Below are 24,241 nucleotides of genomic sequence, written 5' to 3' on the forward strand. Positions count from 1 at the left end.
CATATTTAGGTTCGGTTCGGGCTAGGGAGATAGGCCCGTCTAGTGAGCATATGAGAAAATTTATTTGGCCCAATCCAACCATTAGACAGGCCAGGTTAGGCTAAGTATTTGAAGCTTGAATGAAATCAAGCTACTTGTGACCCGGCCATTGACAGCACCTAGATCCATGGTGTTGCCCAAGTAGGCTACTCAATCATGGAGTCACTGGGCCCAAAAAGAGAGCTACATGTTTCATAACCAAGACAGGATATGGGCCGGGCCATACCATGAAGTACCTTTAATATATAAACAGGGGTCGTTATTTTGAGGCCCAAGACAACATGGATCCTTCCCAAAACCTAGGAATTTTGGATCACGATCTGATGGTTATGGTCCTTCAAGTGCGAACCTCAGTGAGCCACTTTTGGATCACTAACACATTTCATCTATTATGTTTCTCATTGGGGCTGTCTATGATTGAACTTCAAGAAGAATAATGGATCACAGAATACAAATTTTGCCTAGCTTCTACAGAAAAAAACACATTAGAGCAGAGTTAAAAAGGTTACCTTTGAAGTAGAAAAATTGAGAATCAACACAAATGAATGTTACCCTTACAATTTTTTTTTTTCCATTTAAATTCTCAAACATTTGCACTTGGAATCAACCTCAACTCCTTCAGATTGGGGATGAAATTATCACCTAAAATAAAAATTCCAAAAGGAAAGTAACAACTGTTAATATATTGTGAAGAGGTTAAGTTGGTGAAGTCCTTGGGTTCAAACCACCTAGCTTGCCTACCATAAAGTACAAGCAACAAAATCCAAGTTTCTAAGTTTGTTCTCAAATGTCCTTGGATGAGGAGAATAGGATGAAGAAGACTAGACAAAGTGTTGAGTTGGGTATTCATGCTCATGCCCATTGTAATCGTAATACAACCTCTCTCCCTTTGATATATCTCTATTTGCTATCAACAAAACCCGGGACTCACCATTGACATCAAATCTCACACATTTCAGGTTCTGTTTCTTCTTCCCTTCCCTGCTTCAAGTAAAATCATAGACATAATTCAGCCAAAAATCAATCAAGTAGGACATTTTTAACCAATAATTGATCAAATTGTGGGAAGTAGTACTAAATTATATACAAATACAAGGAAGAATAGCAATTCTGTTATTGCAAAGAGAAAGAGAGCGTACGGTGTATGATTGTTGATGCCATTAATGAATCGAGCAATGTTTCCTCGTTTATCAGGACAGATAACAAGGCTTTGTGAAGGATCAGAAGCTGATATCAGAGTCATCATGCTATCACCATCATCATGTTCACGATTCTTCAGGTAGTCAACATCACCAGTATATTCTGTTATTATGGTCCAGTCCTTTATTAATCTATCTGCCTCTACAGTGAACCTGTTTTGATCAAATAAATATTAAGATCCCCTTTCAAAGATTTAAAAAAAAAAAAAAAAAGAGGAAACAATGTTAAAAAATTGGGCTTACCCTTCTTGAGAATCAAAAACAACCATTAAGGGAGGCCATTCTCCTCTTTCCATCATGTTCTTGCAGAAGGTTAAGGTTTCGGTGTCTTCTCTTGATAAAACCTGAAATGTAGCTATCTCTAGTTAAAGTGAAGATGCGTTTCTGGAGTACTATGTGACAAATGCATATGAATCAAAATAAAGGAAAATTTTATAAGGCGGTAATAAGGCCAACTATGCTTAATGAAGCTGAATGTTGGGCGGTCAAGAAGCATCATGTTAATAAATTAAGTAAATGCGGAGATGATGATGTTGAGATGCATAAGTGGAAAGCCTTAGATATATAAAATTAGAGACAAACACATTTGTGAAAATATAGGAGTCATTCCAATAGGCGATAAACTAACAAAATGTCAGTGGAGATGGTTTGGGCATATTCAAGGAAGGTGATTACAACCCCAATTAGAAGTAATAATAATGTTGAAGGTCCTAAAAGATCAAGATTAAGAACCAAAAGAAGGTTGACGGAGACGGTGAAGCAAATATAAACTCTCTAAATAATGAAGACTTGGCTTTGGATAGAGTGGCATGGAGGAACATGATTCGTTTAGCTGACCCCAAATCTTTGAGACAATGCCTTGTTGTTGTACCAATATAGAAGACTATATCAGAAGGAAAGTTTCAATTTTGGGTTTTAAAACTATTCGACTAATCACCCTTATCTTTTGAAATAGAAATGCCATCAACGATGCTCTTATCTATATTTATTAAGGTACAATGAGACCGAATTCTATGTTGCTGTAGCCAATACAGAACACTTATATAAACAGATTATTAACGTTACCAAAATTTCCATATGTTTTGCTACAATGGGTCATTTAAGTAATTCGATAAACCATAGTTAAGGGGCCTAAATTGGTAAAAAAAGTTAGTAATTTGAGCTGAGAAAAGCAATCTTTTTTATTTTACCTGCATTCCTCCTTGCTCAAGAACTGCACGATTTGCTGATCTCCGAGCCATGCCGGGCATGTAAGTAAGATCATTGCTGAACTCCGTCCCTGTTGCCGTCAATGCTGTTGCCAAAGACGCCATCTGCTCCAATCTCCTCTTAGGATCTTCGCTTGGATTGAAAGGTAACAACCTCCTCTTCTTCTTTGACATTACTAAGCTCTTTCGCCTCTTCCGAGTATCTGAAAATATAAGAAAACAATCCAAAAAAAAATCAAACCAAGAAAAAAAAAAGGAGAAATCATTTCAAATCAAACAAACGAAATGCTAATTGGATGAATTACCCTTGGATGGCTTCTGGGTAGACTCTGAAGTCCTTTGAATCCGGAAGAAATCGACGATTTTGGTTTGAATTAGAGGAAATCCTACGAATTAGAATAAAATCCATTAACCCATTAACTAAATTGGATAGAAAAATAAGTCAACGAAGTGGAAACCTAAGAACAGAATTGAACATACTTTTGAGCTTCTTGTGGTTGGAACAAGAGGAACAGAACCACGAGCCTTTCGGCACGGAAACAAGGATTGGTCTGATACAAAAGAGGTGGAACCCTCGGTCGCATTTGTCGCAGAGGAGAAGCTCATCGGGCGCATGGCCTGATCTGCATTCTTCACAGTAGGCATCGCTGTAATCTCCCTGGTCTTCATGTAAATCGGTGGAAGGCAGAGGAGAGAGAGGGCTAGGGGCTTGGGTTCTTCTCCTTTTGAGGGTTGTTGCAGGAGCCATGACTAGAGAGAGAGAGAGATGAGGCAGGGGGTTTGGGCTTCCTGTTAACTTTAACAGTAGAGTGAAACGTTAAGATTTTCGCGCGTTAATTTGGTTTCGCGGGGAAGGAATTTGGCGCCAAACTTTCTGTTCGCACACGAGTGCCACGTGTACGCCCGATGGTAAGAATATGCGTGAGAGGTCTTTTTTGTTTTAAGGATTTAGATTGCCCAACCGTCTTGGGCTACCAATAGGCCAGGCCCTAAAGGGGCAAGCGAAGCCTATATCAGTCCTAAACCCTCTTCAAGTCTAAGTCAGAAAAGCCCAAGACTCGAGACTAATGGGTTCAAGTTAATTTTCATGCACTTCCCGATGATTTTTAATCGAAATAGGGATCCAATCTCCATCATAGTTGAAAAGAATTAGAGATGAAAGTAAATTTATTATTTTTATTTCAAAATCATAAATCTAAATATATATAATATACATGTATACAAAAAGAATCGTGATAATCTGACTACCCCACATGACATACTCAATCAACTCCCCTGACGTGTCAAGTTCAAGAATCGTAGATCTGTAAACCTTGGGATACACAACTGCACTTTTCCATAAAAAAAAAGTGTATCCCAAGGGAACCGCGTATCCTAAGGCATATAAATCTACAGTTCCCGAACTTGTCACACGTCAAGAGAGACGATTGAGTATTCCACATGGGGTAGCCAAATTATCACAACTCATACAAGTATAATAGCTGGTGGGTTAGACTGAACATTGTAATGTACTGGCATGACCCAAATTTAATAGATTGACATTTTTTTAAAACCTTACCCTAACTTTGTGTGCTTAAACTCAAGGACCTCTGCCTTATTTTTCGACGATTATCAGTAGTATTCTGTAATGATATTGCAAAACTAAAAGATAAATAAAATACAACACATCCCTGTAAAGCGTGCACCTTAGTCAAAAGGTATAAGAAAGCATGAGCTTTTTCAATGTCTGTTTGAGTAAGGCATTATCATAAGTCATCCTCTTACAGCCCCATGACTTGAGAGTAAACCTCAATGCATTTGAAAACATGGTTTATCCCATTTGAATGTAGAGTTCAGAAGTTGAGACACCAAGTTTCTTTCTCTATTTTAACAATGGATGTTTTGAGATTTTCTTTGACATGTAAACCTATTAAATTTACGCGGCAATTCATTTACTTACACAATGTTTATGGGGTGAAATATAAAGTTAAAAGTTACATCTTTTGAAACATTTTATTAAAGAATCTTTTTTATTTCTACCTTTTGATGGCACAGAAATGTTATAGTACATTTCCTTTTGACACATGACGGTAGATCCTAAATTTCGCTCTCCCTAACCATATGCTTAGCCCTACACAAATTTAGAATTCTTGTACTATACCGAGGTGTGGTCAATTCCGATATTGTTGCATCTTATTACTAGTCAAAAACTACTCTGTGCAATTGGGAAAAATCTTATAGTATGAGTTATACACTAGACCACAAACAAAATAACTTCATTCATGATTCATGGAATGCAGCCACCCTGGAACCACCATTTAACAAGTCCCATCGATTGATGAGTCTTTATGATAAAAATGGTTAATGGTTTTCTCTTGAACAATCAGATTTCTATGATCCCCTTTTAGTGTGATCTATTACAATATAGACATTGTTCGCAGAATTCAGATTATATGGTTATCCCCCATAAAATACACCCAAACACTTCTTAAGGTGTCAACTTGCTAAAAAAAAAAAAAATCTGGGTTGTTCATGTAATGGTTTCAAAACCCATCTTCACCTCTTCTCCCCACCCACTCAGAAGAACAAATAAATAAATATTCAAACATTCTAGTGTTATAGGTCAATATTGAAGTAGTGCAGACTTTCCAGTTGAAGATAAGTTAAAATTAGCTTATGTTGAGTTGCACCAAATGCATATTTTTTAAAGAAGAAGAAAGAAGTCATGTACATGTTTGAGCTCTTCAGATGTTAATTGGGGGAATCCAAATTTTGTGTTTGTAAATAAAGCTGTTAAATGAACATGAAACTGTCACATGTGTCCTCAAGAATTCTTTTGATGAATGATGTTTTATTTACACCATGTGAGTTGATGGGTTAAGTCAAAGATGCCTTTAGATTTTTCCACTTTAGCATCTTCCCATGTAGTCATAAATTTTCTATTTTAATATATATATATATATATTTAATTTAAAAATAATAAATGCAATAAATAGGGGAAAACTATAGTACAAATTAAGATTAGACCTTTGTTATATCGGAGTGAACTGTTAATTGGTACAAAACAAACCAAACAAAACCAATTAGAGGTTGGATTCGTAGTGGGGTCGTGAATAGAAAACAACAATGAACCTAACGAACCCCTTTATTTTGGTAGATTTTTGAGATGCCCCGTGGTTTGGTCAATATTAGAGATAAATCTTATTTTTAAAATCCCAAGATTTGATCAATATTAAAGATACTCCTTTGATTTTAAACTGATGATGTGCCCGCTTGACCTAAGTCTTCTTCTATGAGTAACATAAATGACTAAAATATCGCTACCGAACTACCTTTATGAATTGGGCTCGTTTAAGAGTGGTGAACCACGAACTTGAATTCAAATTGAGTGAACCAACGAACCAGGTAAGACAGGATTATTAGATAATACCTTCACATGACAATACATGAGAAGGGGATAGAAAAAAAACGAAGAAGTTACATAGTAATGTGAGACTTTGTACATGTACAACCATACAAAAGCAATATAATCATGGGTTTAGATGATGAACCTTGTCGACAAATAATAGTCTCATCTTAGGCCCAACTTGCTAAGTTGGTTAAAGTCTAATTGTTGATGACACAACTTGGGTTCAAAACTCACCTTCACGGACACCACAAACCTTGCTTTTCTATAAGTAATAAAATATCTCCCTTTTTTAGGAAAATGTTGAAGTGACATTGAAATTGACATTGTGGGGAAACGTTGGTGTGCAGATGGCCATAGATGCTTCTCACTCATATCTCGATGATAAGCATTTATGGTTCTGACATACATCCATGTCAGTAATGTCCCCCCCCCCCCCCCCCTCACAATGTTACTCCAGCACGACTCATTTTTTTATTATTCCGAATCCGATTTACATGCATGAATGAAATGTGTATTAATTTTTCTACTAAATGATGTAATAACTCAACCTAAAATTCAGGCTGTAGCTACCATCATCCCACATTCTTCGTATTTATGTGTGATCGTCCCATCAAAGAGGAAGGAAGGAGGACAAATATTATTATTTATGCAGACGATTTTCTGATTTGAAAATCGAAAATTTACACTTGATCGGTACTCGACTGATGTGGGTACAGAACCATTGATTATTTTCCTTGTGCATCTCGTAGAAAAAGATCCACGATTTTGTGCCCTTGCCATGTTAGCCGCATACACATTGTGTGAAATTTTTTGGGACAGAAAATCACGAGCCTAATATTTAAACATCCAATCATTTGGAAAAAATTTCACTTTTGACTCAAATTTTGATTTGGATAGATAAATGGAAGGTTGCCATAAATCAATTATTCATTGTTCCAAGGCTGCAGAATAGTCTAAGGGTGGTTATCAGTTTTGTTTGTAAGTTGTAACCCAACCTAACCCGACCCGACCCGACCCGATACTACACATTTCCACTTCCACTTGTACACGTTGGAAAGCAAGAAAATGACGTCATCAAGAGTGAAGTCAGACGAAATGCACGCGCAAGGAGTGGGGGAGTCTTAGTGGGCCACTCGCGACTTCCTTTAGGACTCTGGCATTCTTGCCTCGGACTCCTAAATATTCCCTTTCTAAAGTGTGGAATCGACATGTAGGCCAGGATCTCCTCATTTTGGGCCCAACTAAGCACTCTCATCCACGGTTCCTAATTTGCCTCTAATCTCGTGATTTGTATTCACAAATCTGACCCTTGGTGCCCCCCGAATTCAAGATTCGAGTAAAAAAAAAAAAAAACAAAAACAAAATCTAGATCCCATGCACCTGGGGTGGGGGAATGAAACCTTCCTCCCAAACCTCAATGCATGCCACGTTAGCCCCATTTAAAAGAAATTTTGCAAAAAAATATTTTAAGCTTTAATTCCTTGAAATGTGGCTGAGGTGGCACCTATTGAGGTGTGGGAGCCTCCACCCTGGTGCACATGATCAGGATTTAAAAATAAAAAATTGTTTTGGGGGTTATTAAGAGATTCTCATCCACATTTTCATAAATATTTGAAATAGTCCCTACATTTTCAAAAGAGTCATGAATGCACACGATTTTGGTACGCAGCTGACTTGGCAAGGTCACAAAATCATAGATCTTTTTCATTGGGATACACAGAAAAAAAGATGTGCGGTTCTATGCCCTTGCCACATTAGCCGCGTACCCAACCGTGTGCATCCTCCCCCATTGAACTTACTCTTCATTGATATAATATAGTAATTAAAATGGTTGGAATACCCTTATTTTCAATCTCTAGCCAAAGTCCTTTGATTTGTTTTAAAATAAAACCAGTCAAATCTTCAACCTTAAGATTATATTTATTTCAATCTTCAAATCTCAAGGTAAGATATGATTATTGAGAGATTAAAAAATGATGGAATTATAGGTAAAAAAACATCAATTTTTACAAAAGATTGACGAGAGGGTTGAATACAATAGATTGAAGATAATTAGGATTAAGTAGATTAAAGGGAATTTACCATAAAGGTTAAAGAGTTTGATACAAGTTCAACTAATATACCTAAAACACTTGGATGTTAGTGGCACAAAAAGTTAAGCCCATATCTCTCTCACTTTGTTGTGGCCTTCACCATGTAATCTCTCTCTTCTCTTCAAGAGTTGTTAATTGCCCCAGGTAATCATTTCCCCATGTTGTCCCTTTTAGTAAGGTCTTTATACCAACTTTGTAACGGCCTTCACTGTACCCCTCTCCCTTCATTTTGGACCCCTTGGTAACCTTTTCAACAAGCTACTCCTTTCGAGGTTTGAACTTAAGACATAATGTGGCCATGACACCAAATGCAGTAAACCCAACCACTACACCAAAAATACCTGTTATTAGTATGGAAATTTAAGTCCATATCTCTTTGGAGTTGAAACAGAAATAGAAGATGATGGATTTTTTTTTATTAAAAAAATCATCTCTTGTGGTTTTAAGGCACCACCTTGTTTTGCAATTGACATCCATGACAATCACCTTTTGCTAGTTTTCATTGTGAAATCTTTCTTTTCGGTTGTAGATAACTCTTTCCCTAGGTTGCCCCCTTTTCGCTAACATCCAATATTGTATCCCCTTATATGTAGCAACTTTCATTACACTACCCATTGTTTTGGGCATCTAACTAGTAATTGTTTCTCTTGATCATCACGTTCGAGGTTTAAATTTGAGATGATGTGTTGGTTTTGACATGATTTAATATGTACCCAACCAATACATTAAAAGCAACTAAACGTTAATGTTGTCGGAAGTTAATCCTTAACTATTTTCGTTGTTATCACAATTTTTTTTCCATTTCTTTTTATCTGTCTTCAATTAATTCAAGTTGAAAGGTCCTAACAAATAAAAGGAAGATACGAACTCATTTTCAATATCAACTTTAAACAAAGTGAAATGGAAGAACAAGATTCATTTAATCAACATCAAACCTTAATTCATGAGAAGACTTTGTTGTTATGGTTGGTGTCGTGGTGGTGGTGGTGGTGGCGGTGATTGCGTTTGTTTTTTGTTTTTTCTTTTATAAAGAGAATCCAATATATGTTGGATCATGAGAAATGGTTCAAAAGTGATAAAATTCTTATAACCGTCCAATGCATGGACTTTTGTACGGTGATAGTACATACACTTGACCATCCAAGTATTACTATTTCTCTCTAAAAGGGTGAAGATTTGCTTTCAGGGTTTGAGTATAATACACACACACACACTCTATACTATACATGTGTTTATATTCTCTTAGTACACCCTCTGCATTCCCACTGAGATTTGACGCTCTGAATGAATTGGACCAATAATCTCACAAACCCTAAAATATTTCTATTCCATCATCACGCACTAAGTGGGTCCCATCAATGTTGCTTTGTCGGCTCTTGGCTTCTTCTCCCTTTCTTTTCTCTTTTGGACTATTTGCCAACTCAGCACTCAAAATAGGGCCCACACGCATTCCTCTCCATTCTAATCTTCTCACCATATATTCGATTGTTCCTTGGACAAGATTTCGAATTATTTCTTCCATAAAAACCCATATTCTCAAAGTTTAAAGGTCTCAATTTCAAACCAAATAAACAAAAATAAAATCCTTAAAAAAAAAAAAAATTTTGAATGAGAAGAGAAGAGAAGAAGAAGGATCCTGACTTGTTCTTAGATCAGAAAAGAGAAATCCACGAAAGTACCCACGAGGCCCAAAGAATAATAAAAATATTAAAATAATAAAATTAATATAAAGAATTATAAAGTATACATCAAATAATAATATTAAGAAAGGCAAAACAGCAAAAACAACCCACCTCTCTCTATCTACCCACATATAGTAGGCCAACACATAATACCACCACACAAACTATTTCTAACATTCCTTCTTGCTTTAAGACCCTCTTTCAACAAGGAGGTCAAGAACTATCATTCTTCATCTTTTTTTCTTCCATGGATAGTACTGCTCATCACTGGCCACAGGTAGTGAGATCTGCTTCTTCTTCTTTTTTCCCTTATCTCTATATAATTTTTTAGTTTTTTTTTTTTTTTTTTTCCTTCTATTTTTTAAGATGATTTAGAAGAAGTTGTTTTAGATTTATATATGTTTAATTAAAATGGATCTTGATCATATGATGAGATTCATAAAGAATTATGTTCAAAGGGTTCTTTTCAAGGAGATATTGTAGTTAATTCATTTCATAGCTAGTGCAAATCCCATATCTTGTTTGATTTCATGTTGTTATCACTCAGTTTTTCATTTGTTCTAATTGAAAGTACTACGCTTTTTCTTTCTTTTTCTTTTTTGCTTATGTGATAAAGGGATGAAAAAAGCTATTATTTGTTATTATTATTATTGTTTTCTTTCTTGGTGTAATCTAGAAAGTATAAAGCAGCTAACTTGTTTGGTTTATCTGTTTGTTTGCTTAAACTCCTTTTCTTTTGTTGGTCTGTTGAGTTTTGAGTGATAGATGATGATCTTTATGTTCTGATCTTAAAGCTTTGAGGATTCTCTATGTGTGTATATGTTTTTATCTTTTTGGTTTTTTTGTTGTTTGGGTTTTAGGAGATTGGAGTGGTGAAATCAATGGAGGGAATGATTTCTAATACATGTTCAAGACCTATGTTAGAGAGAAAAGCAAGACCTCAGAAGGAACAAGTCATAAACTGTCCAAGGTGCAATTCAACCAACACAAAATTCTGTTACTACAACAACTACAGCCTCACTCAACCAAGATACTTCTGTAAGACTTGTAGAAGGTATTGGACTGAAGGAGGATCCCTCAGAAATGTTCCTGTTGGAGGGGGATCAAGAAAGAACAAGAGATCTTCAACTTCGTCATCATCATCAACTTCAGCTTCAGCTTCAGTTTCATCAAAGAAATTATCTGATCTGAACCCACCAAGTAATTATTCACAGTCTTCATCTCAAAACCCTAAGATCCATGAAGGCCAAGACCTTAACCTAGCCTTCCCTACCTCTCATGAAAATTACCATAACATGTCTGAATTTGGTGAATTACCCAATATAGAGAACAACAACAACAATAATCACAATCCTTCTTCATCTTCTCTCTCAGCTTTGGAGCTGCTGAGGACTGGGATTACCTCAAGGGGTCTGAATTCTTTCATGCCGATGCCGATACCGGATTCGACCTACTCATCTGGGTTTGCTTTGCAGGATTTCAAACCAACCCTTAATTTTGGTATAGATGGGAATGGAGGGAGTGGGTATGGGAGTCTCCAAGGGGTTGAAGAGAGTGGTGGGAGGCTTTTGTTTCCTTTTGAGGATCTAAGACAGGTTTCAAGCACAACTCATGAATTTGAGCAGAATAGAGGACAAGGGAATTCAAATGGGTATTGGAGTGGAATGTTAGGTGGTGGATCATGGTAAAGAACAACAACAAGGATTACATGAAGTTGGTGTTTTATCTCTTTAATTTTTTTACATGGTCGGTGACTTGTTTGGAGCTGTTCAAGACTAACAGATAGCATACATGGGTTTCCTCGTTTTCTCTCTCTCTTTATCTTTGTTTTCTTCTTGTCTTCACTTTCCTCTTTGATCATTGTGATTTTTTTTTTCTTTTTTGGGATATATTGATCATTGTGAACATGATGAAGCTTATTTTAGGTTGGCTTCAAAATGGGTGTCATGGAATATTGTTTAGGGATAGAAGAAGAGATCAAGAAAGCCCATATTTTTGCAGGGCAGCTATGAAGGAAGAGAAGCAAAACTAATGCTACTGCTACTACTACTACTACTTCTTTAGGAGCTTGCACCAAGGTCTTTATTGATATATTTCTTCTATCACTGAAAAGGTGAAACAAGATGGCACACAAAGACTTGAAAAAAAAAAAAAAAAAAAACAATGTTCAAGTTGTAGGTAGCAAGAGCTTGTGAAATGTGGATGTCAATTTGTAAGGAGTCTTATAGAGAAAAAAGAGACTTGTTTATTTTTATTCAACAAGGGATTGAGTAGGTTAATATGTATTATTATTTACTGAACTTCAAGTGAGTTGGATTGATGGCTTTGATTTCTTCCCAGATTTATTTTTTCTTTTTAAAATAATTCTTGCAGATCTGGAAAGTCAGGTCTGATCACTTTCATCTGAGATTCTTCCAGCCATGTGAGTAGGAGCTGGAGGAGTAGAACAAGAACACCTAGGTACGACCCATTTCTAGGAGGGATATATATAATGCAGCCATTATATATTATAATATGAAAGTTAAAAGAGAGCTTCTCTTTCCTCCCATTTTTGGTTTTGATAGAACTAAGGCCCCGTTCGGAATGCAATCAAGGTTGCACAATTTGATTTGGGTTTGATCAAACTAAGGCCCCATTTGATCGAACATAAGTGTTTTTTGGGGAAATAGCTTCTTTAGACATTTTTGGTAATTATATTTGAAGTTTTATTCTCTTTGATCATTAGTTTAATATTATAGAATATATGAAGTCATTAACCCCAAAAAAAAAAAGTAGGACGTTATCATCAAAGAATCCCATAATTTTGTAGTTCTGTCGGCTCCTCCCAAAGTTGAAAGAAAAATGCTAAAGTGACTTCCTACGATACTGTGTTCAACATTGTGCTGACTCAAGAAAAAGCATTCTATGATTTTGAACACACCTCCACATCAACTTAGTGTTGAATGTAGTGTCCTGCGCAATCACTCTCGTATTGTTCAAGTTGAAAATATAACCTCAACTTGACTTGACTGTTTTTCGCATTTGTTCATGTACTTCCTCAAGTCTTACCAAAACCTAATTTGAACCCTAAAACTGCTTTTAAGTGCCAAAAAATAAATAAATCTTTTCTTTCTCTCCCAAACGCTTCCTAAGGAATAATTCATCAACAAGATCAAGTTGTGTTGATGACCACCTCACCTGCCTCAACCAAAAGCTCACCTAATGATTCTAAATCCATCGAGTCTCAATGACTCTCACATTGCCCCATTTCCACATATGATCATTACTTTCAAGCTGTGTTCTCTCTCTTTTTATAGTTAAAATTGATTAAAAAATCTGAAAAACCCAAAACATTATGGGGCCTACAGTACAGACATTCCCCTTGGTAAGCGTGCTCAAGAATAATATCTCCCACTCACCAAATCCATCTATCTATATGAACCCTCCATTTATTTATATTTTTGTTCCTTGGTCTTTACTGTTTGCCACTTAGTGTTTATATATGAAACAATGGAGATGCACCGCCACACCTCATGCTTTCCTTTTTCTTGCAAATTTTAAACTTTATCTTTTTCTCTTCTTTCATAGCTTTTTCGTTGAATCTTCTCAGCTACCTTTGAATTGGTCAAGGAAAGAATGGTCGGAGTGTTTTAAAAATGGGAAAAAACTTTCAAGGAGGCAACCGTTTCAAAATTTTGAAGAAACCCTCTCCATTGGATTCCACGTGATATTTCAAAGGAGGTATTTAAAATTTTGACAGAAATGTAAAGATGTGAAATAAATAGAAAATGCCAGTGTTTTATAATGAAGAGGGTTCCTTCGAAATTTGAAGGAAGCTGGAGGTCTGCTTCAAAGATGGACTCGTTTAAATGAATGTCCCACCGCACTAAAGAGCCCTACAGTCTTGGTGTATGTTTCGGTATAAGTTGATTTTGATTGAGACTAAAATAAAATATGTTAAATATTTCAGATTATCTAAAAATATTTCGAAATAAAGTGAAACATTGAGCGGCTTTTTTATACCACTTTTAAACGTATTTTTAATAGTGTTTGCATTGTAAATCTGCGTTTTCATTGTAAATCACTATTTGATTAGAGAAACTGTCTTAAAAAATTGCATTTTTAAATGCAAATATGAAAAGTTCTGTGAACCTGTTGTTTTTTTTTTTTAGAGAAACAAACACCGAAAAACGATTTAGGTGAAAAGACGTAAATACCCCTCGATCTTCTCTTCTCTGTTGACAGAACCCTCTCTCTCGCATACAGCTTTCTCTCTCTCTCTCTCTCACACACACACACACACACACACATACACATACACACACACACACACACACACACACACTCTCTCTCTCTCTCATCTACTCTTCTTCTCTTCGTTATCGATAGAAGCTCGAACACGCACAGCTCTCTTTTGCTCGAACTCACACAGCACGTCCAACGGCAATCAATCTAGACACCAATTTTTCTCTCTCAATAGAGCCTCACACAACACACCTTCGACGATTTTTCAGGTATCCTCTCTCTCTCCTCAACCTAAGTCAAAGAAACCATTGATTTTCATCTTCAAAATCAAGGGTTGTGGTTGAGGTTTGTTATAAATTTCAAATATATTTCTTTTCATCTTCAAAATCAAGGGTTCTAGTTGACTGATAATCAAATGTTATCTGGTATTCGATAATGTAATTTATAAATTTATAATTTTTTTTTATAATAAATCGAATTGAATGTTATCGTGTATTCGATAATCTAATTTATAAATATATATATATATATATATATATAGAAATTGAATCGAATGTTATCGTGTATTCACTAATCTAATTTATAATTTTATAATAAAAAAATTATAAATTGAATCGAATGTTATCGTGTATTCGATAATCTAATTTATAATTTTATAAAGAAAAATTTATAAATCGAATCGAACGTTATTGGGTATTCGACAATCTAATTTATAAATTATTTTTTTATAAATCAAATATTATCGGGTATTCGATAATCTAATTTATAATTTTATAATTTTATTTTTATAAATCGAATATTATCGAGTGATAATCTAATTTATAAATTTATAAAAAAAAATTAATAAATCGAATCGAATATTATCGGGTATTTGATAATCTAATCGAATATCCGATAACATTCGATGTAGTTTATAACATCTGTTGGATTTCAAATTCATATTGGGAAAAATAAAATTAATATCATAATGTAGCTTGAATCGAATTGAATATTATCGGGTATTCGATAATCTAATTGAATACCCAATAGTTTGATGTAGGTTGTAATATTCTTTGAGGCAAATAAAAAGAATGAAAAATTATCTTGTATCCATTTGTTGGATATATATTTTTTATATTTTTATTTATTTCAATTTTACTTATTATATTATGTATGGTTATTATGTTTAAATGATGTCAAAATACAAATGAGATGTTATGTATATACGATGTAATGTGAATGTTGGATTATGTATTATGCATGTATTTTGTTTATCAGAAAAATTTCATATGTCTATTTTTAAGAGGAGATGTCAAAATTTCTATAGAATTATAAATTTTTTAAAATTAAAATAATTATTGTTATAATTTTTTAATATAAAATTATTATATTTAGTGTAATTATATATTTATAAGGGTATTTTGATCATTTTTATGCATTTTGGGTGCATTATTAACATTAATTATGTAGGTATTTTGTTTATTAGGAAAATTTCATACGTCCATGTTTAAGAGAGATGTTGTCGAAATTTCTATACAATTATAATTTTTTTTTATAATAAATCGAATTGAATGTTATCGTGTATTCGATAATCTAATTTATAAATATATATATATATATATATATAGAAATTGAATCGAATGTTATCGTGTATTCACTAATCTAATTTATAATTTTATAATAAAAAAATTATAAATTGAATCGAATGTTATCGTGTATTCGATAATCTAATTTATAATTTTATAAAGAAAAATTTATAAATCGAATCGAATATTATCGGGTATTCGATAATCTAATTTATAATTTTTTTTTATAATAAATCGAATTGAATGTTATCGTGTATTCACTAATCTAATTTATAATTTTATAATTTTATTTTTATAAATCGAATATTATCGAGTGATAATCTAATTTATAAATTTATAAAAAAAAATTAATAAATCGAATCGAATATTATCGGGTATTTGATAATCTAATCGAATATCCGATAACATTCGATGTAGTTTATAACATCTGTTGGATTTCAAATTCATATTGGGAAAAATAAAATTAATATCATAATGTAGCTTGAATCGAATTGAATATATCGGGTATTCGATAATCTAATTGAATACCCAATAGTTTGATGTAGGTTGTAATATTCTTTGAGGCAAATAAAAAGAATGAAAAATTATCTTGTATCCATTTGTTGGATATATATTTTTTATATTTTTATTTATTTCAATTTTACTTATTATATTATGTATGGTTATTATGTTTAAATGATGTCAAAATACAAATGAGATGTTATGTATATACGATGTAATGTGAATGTTGGATTATGTATTATGCATGTATTTTGTTTATCAGAAAAATTTCATATGTCTATTTTTAAGAGGAGATGTCAAAATTTCTATAGAATTATAAATTTTTTAAAATTAAAATAATTATTTTTATAATTTTTTAATATAAAATTATTATATTTAGTGTAATTATATATTTATAAGGGTATTTTGATCATTTTTATGCATTTTGGGTGCATTATTAACATTAATTATGTAGGTATTTTGTTTATTAGGAAAATTTCATACGTCCATGTTTAAGAGAAGATGTTGTCGAAATTTCTATACAATTATAATTTTTTTTTATAGAATTATAAACTTTTAAAAATTAAAATAATTTTTTTTATAATGTTTTTTAATATAAATTTATATATATTTAATGTAATTATATATTTATAATGGTATTAGGGTAATTTTTTATGCACTCTGGGTGCATTATCAACATTAAGGGTATTCTGATTATTTTATCCTAATACAACAAAATCTGGAAATTGTATCAAATAATAATTATTAGATTTTGGTAAACAACACAACACTTTTACAAAATTCCATCAAACAAGTTTTTCAATATTCCAACTTTTTACAGTTGTTTCTAACAGCAGATTCTGACAATTGTATCAAACGGGACCTAAATATTTTGGTCAAGACAATCTCAATTTTTCTCTAAATCAAAACATTGACTCGAGATGAAATTTAAGACATAATTGAATGAGAGAATTGCATTAACTCTTATAAAGTCATTTTAATTTTGGGGGTGGAGCAATTGTGAGAGAGTAACATTAGGATTTTATGTCCTAACAAGAAAAGTCATATTCTAGGAAATTGTGTTGAATAATATTTTTTTTAGGAAAATACTGAAATGACAAAAAGTATTTACTGCGATTCTCATAAGTCTAATGTGGGATGTACACATAACCATAGATGTATTTCCTCGTGATACGAGTAAAAATCATCTACGATTATATATGCATCTCCATGTTAGAATTGTGAGAATGGCAATACATATTGTGTCATCCCAGCACAACTCTTTTTTCTATCAACATAGAAAAATCTTTATTTCAAAGAAACATTTTTTTTTCTTGAAATGTGCAATCATACACGTACATATAACATTTCCCACCAATTTTTCCACACATTCATACAAATCGATGTGTTTGAAAAACACGTGTTCACAGTTTGAGAGTCCAGACTGCCTAAAAATCAGGTAAAATACCCTTGTGTGCGTAAATCTTCATTTTTCACACATGGTATTTTCTTCCTCTTCTCTAACTCTCCATTAATGCCCTCGTCTTCAACCTCTTGCTAAAGATTCGTCATCTTCAAACTCTTCAATCCCTAAGATTAACCATTTTTTTGGAACGTTTCAATCTTTGGGGTTAAACTCATGCAAACTTTGTCTTACAAGCATGTAAAACCATCTGAAATCTTAGACAAACCTATATGCAGATCATCCTAAAAAGTGCAAAGTAGGATATGTTTGAATGAAACAATTTTGATGAAATGTCAGAGGAATATGGTTTCTTCAGCATCATTGATGGGATTTCAATTTTGTTTTATCAAATGTGAATCTTAGAAAGTTGAAAGGGTGAAAGCAAAGAATAGGTTTTCCATAATTTTCTAATTCTTTAATTAGAATTCAGGAATTTTTCTCTCTCTCATTTGTAGTCAATCAACCACATAAAAAAAATTACAACTCTTTTGGGCAACCAAGAACTAAAGTTATAATTAACTTTCACCATCAACTTTCAAGAGTTTAACTTCTGAGACTTAAACCTCTGAAACTCCAACTCTCATTTTCCAGACACACCCTAAATTAACTAAGGGTATATTTGATTACATGGAAAGTCACTTTCCATGGAATTTGAAATCCATGGAAAATTAGTTGTGAAAAATAGGTAGTATTGGAAAATCAAATTCCATTGTTTAATTTCACTTGGATAAAATCATGGAAAAATATGAGAAAAAAGAAGAAGAGGAGAAGGAGGAAGAAAATGAGAGGAGGGGAAGAGGAAGAAGAAGATGACGAGGAATAGGGAGGGGGGAGGATGTGGCGACGGTGGCTACGGGGACGGCGATGGTGGCGGTAGTGAAGATGGCGGCAAGTGAAGAAGATGGGAGGAGAACGTGGTGGTGATGGTGGCGGAGGAGGTGAGGCATGGAGAAGAAGGAAAAGAAGAAGAGAGAGAAAGAAGGTGGTCGGAGACAGAGTCGACGGCGATGATGACGACGGCGATGACGATGACGACGACGATGGTGACGACGGCGATGACGACGACGACGAGGTTAGTGTAATGGTGGTAGTGGTGGTGGTAGGAAAGAATTCAAGATGGAAAATATGGGTGGATTTCATTTTCCCACCCATATGGGTGGGAAAGTGAAATCCATGATTTAGTGGATTTTTTGAATGGGGTGGAAAATGAATTTCCATTTCTATGTGCAATCAAACACTTGAAAAATGTCATTTTCTATGGAAATTGATTTTCCACCATATTTTCCATGTGCAATCAAACATACCCAAAGATATTTTATGTTTTTAAAGGAAATACACAATGAATTTGCATATTTTCACTCTCCAAAGCCGTTATGTCATTATTAGTGGTTTGTGAGAAGGTGGATACTACGGGTTTTGAACCCAGGATGAACTTAGCTAAGTTGGCACGCCTTTATAACGTAATACGCAAAAAAAAAAAAAAAAATGCATGCCCATCTGGTCAGTACCGATACCGTCGGATGGTTCAAAACTAATCCTTATTGGGACCGTGCATTATGCCTCTAAATATGTTATTTTGCCATATAAGCAATCATTTCATTTGAGGTTTTAGATAGAATTGAATTGATGAAAAGGATGTCCCCCGAACCCCCCCCCCCCCCCCCCCCCCCCCCCCCCCCCCGCGCATTAACAAACCCCAGATGTTTCAAATCAATTTGAGGTCTTCAGAGTTAATTCGGCAGATAAAGATCATTACATGGCATAAATAAATTCTTCTTTTAATGTATATTTTTATTATCTTGTCATCGAAGCATTGACATATATCTTGTTCCATGTCAATATATGCATCTAACTTTGTTGTAAAGTAGCAAATTCTGTCGGGTATCAACTTCCTTTAAAAGCTAGACATTATAGGGAAGGATGTAAATTTATCAGCCATTTCAAGCCCACAATGTCAAGATCAAGATTCAAGAATGAATTCCCATGTCTCAAATTCATGATAATTACCACTATGAACAACAATTTAGTTAATTAGGTGACCAAATTACATTATTAATATCTCAAGTAGGCCAAAATTGTGGTGGATGGCAAATTAAGTAGTACATAAAACCAACCATAAACCAGCTATCTTAGTTGAAATGAATAGTAGATGTTAAGACCGCAAGAGTGGCACAAATTAATCGAAATAGATTGATTTAGCTGTTGTTGGCCATGATAATGGCTACCCTACTAAGATCAGAACCCAATCTTCATTTGGTCAGACTTTGGATCCTTATTTTAATTCTCTGGCCTCAAAGCTTTAGAGTTTTCTAAGTATCTAAAGATGCAAAATTACACAGTTGGTGACCCAACCCAATCAAATCAACCAATTAAATTCCATCACTGAGTAGGCAGATTTGATTAAACCTCAACTGATACGGTTGTCCCAAAATCGACTAGATCCAAAATAATATTGTTGCTGGGAGGTGTGGAGTGGGTGCCCATGTTCACTAACTTCAGTTTTAGTGCCACTTTGTAAAATGGATTCCTTTGGAAAGATAATGTGTAGTGGGTCCACGAGTACGTCAATGTGTGGTTATTTGGAGAAAAAAAGCACATTCTAAAGTTGGGAGAAACATGTGAAAAGAACAGCACAAAATCCTATCAAATATATGAGAATACTATACGTACAAATGGAGATACCATACACTTATTTTTCAAATCCAACAAAGATTTGTAAAAACTAAGTCCAGGTAAAAAACTAGTTAATCCAAAACAGTGAGTACCTTTTTCAGTACTGACTTGTGTACAAGGTATATAACCATTTGAGTAAAAGAAATGAAAAAGGATCAAAAGCTGCTTTTACAGAAGTAGAACCAAATTCAATGTTTCTTATATAGGGCCAGTTCTCACTGGTCTGCATTGATTCCAAAGATCCGAACCTTGTGCATGTTTGGGAACTTGGCAACCACCAGCACAAAAACAGCCAGAGTGTTGAGAAAGAGCATTGGATGTTGGTAATCAGTCGTGTGCGAAGCTATCAAATATCTGACAAAGAAACATAACATTGGGAAAAAGCTTATAAGTTCAAACGACACTGAGGTTTCACGACATCTCAATCGGTTTATATCACCCAAAAAAAAAAAATGAAGGAATTATCCATGATAAGCATCCCCCAGTGTTCTATACTTCCTCATTTTTCACGCTTTAGAATAGAAATGTATAATCGGTATATATACTAAACTCATATCGCAGAACACCCAACACTAGAATATCCATACATAATCTTTATTTTATTTTATTTTTTAATAAGATATCAGTACATGATATAAGTATCATTCTTGTAATTTAGTACAAAATATATCAACAAAAGCATACAACCTTTTTTTTTAAATAACAAAAGTATACAACATTTGGCATGATTCAGTTACAAATAAATAAAAAAAATGAAATTCACTTGTCAAGATGAATTGCCGTAGGTAAAAATGCTATGACCAAATTGCTCTTCTAGCTCGATTGGTAGTTAGAAAAAGTAAAGAAAATTCATGTTTAGCAAAAAAAGCAATGACCATGATTAGCAAAAAAGCTATGACCATGATTGTCATAAGCATCCGAAATTCCCTTAAAACTTTTATTTTCCACCAGTATAAACATATGAACAATGAAAAATATCTCCCCTCATTAAATACAAGGTACACATTATGTAAAATTACTTTATCTAATGTCCATGTTCCCTTCATTTACAACTCTGAGTTAAACTATGGGCTTGTGAAAATAGATTGTTTATCTTTGTGTTTTTCAAGCTATACGAACACAAGCTCATCACTAGTAAGATTAGCTCAGCAACCTAAATTATAATCCAATTATTTTCATGGTTTAAGGAAGCAAGAACAGTTTCATTTGACAGGCACATATCCCTATCACCTCAGAATAGTATATCATGGTCAGAAATCCTTTTTATGATTTGAGATCAGGCAAAACCTTGAAATTCAACATCCTTTGATGAGCTTTAAAAATAGATCAGAAAAAAAAATGTGAGAAAAAAAACCCAGTTATGGGTATTATCACTCTCGAACACCAAATACCAAGTTGCAACCTTCTAAAATGTTCCTTCAGTAAATCAATAAAGTAATTATTTTTAAAAGATTAATTATGACCTTTATATTTTGGAATTGTTTGAGCCCTTAAAGACACATATTAGATCAGAGAAAAAAATCCTCCCTGTGACCATAAGTTGATAAATTAATGTTGAATTTCAAAGACTTGAACGAATGCCACCTAAAACTGCCCAAACAATATATAAATGAAACCAACCCATAACAGAATTTTGCACCACAAAATTTACACACTTAACAACGACAAAAGTTTAAAAAAAAATAGAAATATTGAGCATGCATACCAAGTTATACACAACTAAGAAACCTTGGACCCATCCATGTGAACAAAAAAGGGGAAAACAACTCATCTGTGTGTTTCCCTGAAAATTACTGTAATATCCCCAACTCCAAAAAGGAGTCAAATTCAGACGATCCAAGATATATATATGTTAGAAGTATACTCACAACACCACAGGAACAACAGTCATAAACTTTCTATTGCAAGTGAGCTGCTTGCCATTTTCAATCTGCTCCCACCAAGTCAACCCATTATAGATACCCTGGTCTTCAGCAAATGGAGTTCCCTTCTTCCAATGAAAGAAATGATATGTAACCTGAAGGAAGAGCCATAGTCCTCAATCAAGTTAAATAAAGGTATTAGATGACCTAAACTAAGAGTGAAAAAGATAACGTGGCAACATAGAGTGCAAGCATAAGTTTAGAATCTAAAGTGACAAATAAATAGATGCATATACAATAGTTAGCACTCCAACCATGAGTTCAACACCACCACCACCACAAGTACTCAAGCAGAAAAGGATACATTTTGGATAACCAAAATTAAATGTAGGACCTTGGGTTTCTGTTCTCCTGGTGCAAGGTTTTCAAGGAGTTCAAAGGGGTTATCTTTGAAGATTTCCTAGTTCAGTGGGATAGTGTTTGCAATATTGCAGAACCTTAAGTCTTTTGTCCTTCTGTTTTGCTGTTTTCTTTTCTTGGTCGGTCACCTCGACCTGCCCTTTTGTTTTCTATTTTTCTCCTTTATCAATAAATAAATAAATAAATAAAATTAAAATGCAGTGACACAATTAAATGCTTGATTAAAAATCCCATCTATCAAAAGTTTGCATCACATTTCAATAAATAAAAAACAATTGCATAGGATAAATTTGCTACTTTTCTCTTCAGGTAGTTGTTATGGTTAGTGGAGTGTGATGATACATGTCCACAAGGAATTACCAAAGGGTATTTTCGTACTTTCACTGATGATATGTAAAACCCTAGTAAAGTTTTTCAGGATTATATAATTCTATTTATTCACATATAATCAGTTATAGAGAGTTTTCTCTTCAAAGTGGAATCGGTGTGGATGTACCTCAATTTTGAGGGAACCGCTTAAATCCCTGTTTATTGTTCTATATTCTCCTTTGATTGATTTATTTACAGTAATATGGAAATAGTCAAACATGGTAAGGCACCAAAACTGGATCACATAGTAGCACTTGCTTGCTCATTTTTATGTATCTTTTCTTACTTTTTAGTAGTGTGGTGATTGATAAAATGCACTTAGATGTTTTTTAAGTTTTTTTTTTTTTTTAGTATACATAGAGATAAATTGATGTTTAATTTTATATAAATCAACCTCTAGAGTAGAGATCAGCAAAATAAAGTTAGTACCCTAACATCTGATCAATAATAATAATAATACATGGGTTCTCAACTTTCAAATTATTTCATGAAAGTCGAAAGGGGACATCTACAAGAGGTTCACAAGATGTCAGATTCATGGGTTTGTTAACAATTAAATGGAATTTTGCCCAAACTATCTATACCTAGGTTTTATTATTCTTTCTAAGAATCAATCAATCAAAAAAAAAAACCTAACCAAAAGAAGCACAGATTCATAATCTAAATCAAAATTTAAATACAGAATTAAATTAAAAAAAAAAGAGGTGATGATGATGCTTACGACGAAATGGGAGAGATTGAGAATGGTCCAGGCCATGCCAGGGGTGCAACCGAAGAGAGACAAGATCAAGAGCCATGAGAAGAAGAGGATGAAGATGTATGTGGTCCATACACCTGGGTACATAAACCACTCCGTGTTCTTGTTCTGATCTGGTGGGGCCACTCTCTCTCCATAGATCTTCCCCATTTTTTTTTTCTTTCTTTCTTTCTGATCAGATTCAGAAGAAGTGAAGAACCTCTCAATCCATCAACCACTAAACAGATCTCTTCTTTTTATATTATATTTCCTTTTTTGTAAAGGAGAAGGAGAGAGCTCGAACTTCGAACCCTCAACAAATGAAAAACCAGAACACGAAGAGAATAAGTGTAGAGGAGCCAATGCCAATCAGGTCCTTGTTGTTTTTAGCCTTTCGATTGGGCGTTGATATTCGTTTTGGTTTATTTATGAAAGCCATCATTAAGTTGGTGTGGTTTACGTGGGACCCTTCTAATTGTAGAGTAAAGTTGTGGTTATTTTATTAAGAGCGTCTTTACTTTATTTTTCTAGTTAATTATGGGTAGGAACGAGACCGAGTCGTCTCGGCCGAGACATCCGATTTACTTGAGTAGTCTCGAATTAGATTTTGACCACTGCCTTCGAGTCAGAATAAATATGCCTTTGAGATGACTTGTCTACTCATATCGTTGAACTCATCAGAGTCGTCTCGATCCCGAACGAAATTTAAAACCATGTTTATGGGTGCACAAAGGTCAAGTGGGCCTTATGGCCCCCAATTCCACTTTGTTCACGTCTTGTATTAGTCCGTATAAGTTGGTCTTGACTCTTGACTAGAGTAGACAAAGAGTCCAACTAA

General features: G+C 34.0%; 3 protein-coding genes across 3 annotated transcripts; 1 reads left to right on the forward strand and 2 right to left on the reverse strand.

Moving 5' to 3' along the window:
- Window positions 1-619: 619 nt before the first annotated feature.
- LOC147393884 (histone-lysine N-methyltransferase ATXR6-like) lies at window positions 620-3,247 on the reverse strand. Its single transcript, XM_086456197.1, has 6 exons — window positions 2,927-3,247; window positions 2,752-2,832; window positions 2,429-2,649; window positions 1,482-1,582; window positions 1,179-1,391; window positions 620-1,020 (listed from the first exon to the last, which is right to left on the reverse strand). Exons 1-6 carry the CDS (start codon window positions 3,192-3,194, stop codon window positions 861-863), a joined length of 1,044 nt encoding a protein of 347 aa, XP_086312323.1. The 5' UTR covers window positions 3,195-3,247; the 3' UTR covers window positions 620-860.
- Window positions 3,248-9,727: 6,480 nt separating this feature from the next.
- LOC147393885 (dof zinc finger protein 1-like) lies at window positions 9,728-11,929 on the forward strand. Its single transcript, XM_086456488.1, has 2 exons — window positions 9,728-9,886; window positions 10,470-11,929. Exons 1-2 carry the CDS (start codon window positions 9,857-9,859, stop codon window positions 11,295-11,297), a joined length of 858 nt encoding a protein of 285 aa, XP_086312614.1. The 5' UTR covers window positions 9,728-9,856; the 3' UTR covers window positions 11,298-11,929.
- Window positions 11,930-19,962: 8,033 nt separating this feature from the next.
- LOC147393886 (uncharacterized) lies at window positions 19,963-23,792 on the reverse strand. The gene is made up of 3 exons (XM_086455233.1): window positions 23,389-23,792; window positions 21,885-22,033; window positions 19,963-20,370 (listed from the first exon to the last, which is right to left on the reverse strand). Exons 1-3 carry the CDS (start codon window positions 23,572-23,574, stop codon window positions 20,232-20,234), a joined length of 474 nt encoding a protein of 157 aa, XP_086311359.1. The 5' UTR covers window positions 23,575-23,792; the 3' UTR covers window positions 19,963-20,231.
- Window positions 23,793-24,241: the final 449 nt, after the last annotated feature.

Source organism: Akebia trifoliata, chromosome 10 (genome assembly GCF_017979445.1).
Source record: "Akebia trifoliata isolate Shusen 1 chromosome 10, ASM1797944v1, whole genome shotgun sequence".
Lineage (NCBI taxonomy): Eukaryota > Viridiplantae > Streptophyta > Magnoliopsida > Ranunculales > Lardizabalaceae > Akebia > Akebia trifoliata.

What these genes read in the sequence shown, in the direction of transcription:
- LOC147393884 (XM_086456197.1), bottom strand. Translation starts at nt 3,194, where the DNA reads ATGGCTCCTGCAACAACCCTCAAAAGGAGAAGAACCCAAGCCCCTAGC. An exon ending in CAACCACAAGAAGCTCAAAA is followed by an intron (nt 2,833 to 2,926) that starts GTATGTTCAATT and finishes TCTAATTCGTAG; the next exon opens with GATTTCCTCTAATTCAAACC. An exon ending in TACCCAGAAGCCATCCAAGG is followed by an intron (nt 2,650 to 2,751) that starts GTAATTCATCCA and finishes TTATATTTTCAG; the next exon opens with ATACTCGGAAGAGGCGAAAG.
- LOC147393885 (XM_086456488.1), top strand. Translation starts at nt 9,857, where the DNA reads ATGGATAGTACTGCTCATCACTGGCCACAG. An exon ending in CTGCTCATCACTGGCCACAG is followed by an intron (nt 9,887 to 10,469) that starts GTAGTGAGATCT and finishes TTTGGGTTTTAG; the next exon opens with GAGATTGGAGTGGTGAAATC.
- LOC147393886 (XM_086455233.1), bottom strand. Translation starts at nt 23,574, where the DNA reads ATGGGGAAGATCTATGGAGAGAGAGTGGCCCCACCAGATCAGAACAAG. An exon ending in TCAATCTCTCCCATTTCGTC is followed by an intron (nt 22,034 to 23,388) that starts GTAAGCATCATC and finishes CTCTTCCTTCAG; the next exon opens with GTTACATATCATTTCTTTCA. An exon ending in ACTGTTGTTCCTGTGGTGTT is followed by an intron (nt 20,371 to 21,884) that starts GTGAGTATACTT and finishes TTTCTTTGTCAG; the next exon opens with ATATTTGATAGCTTCGCACA.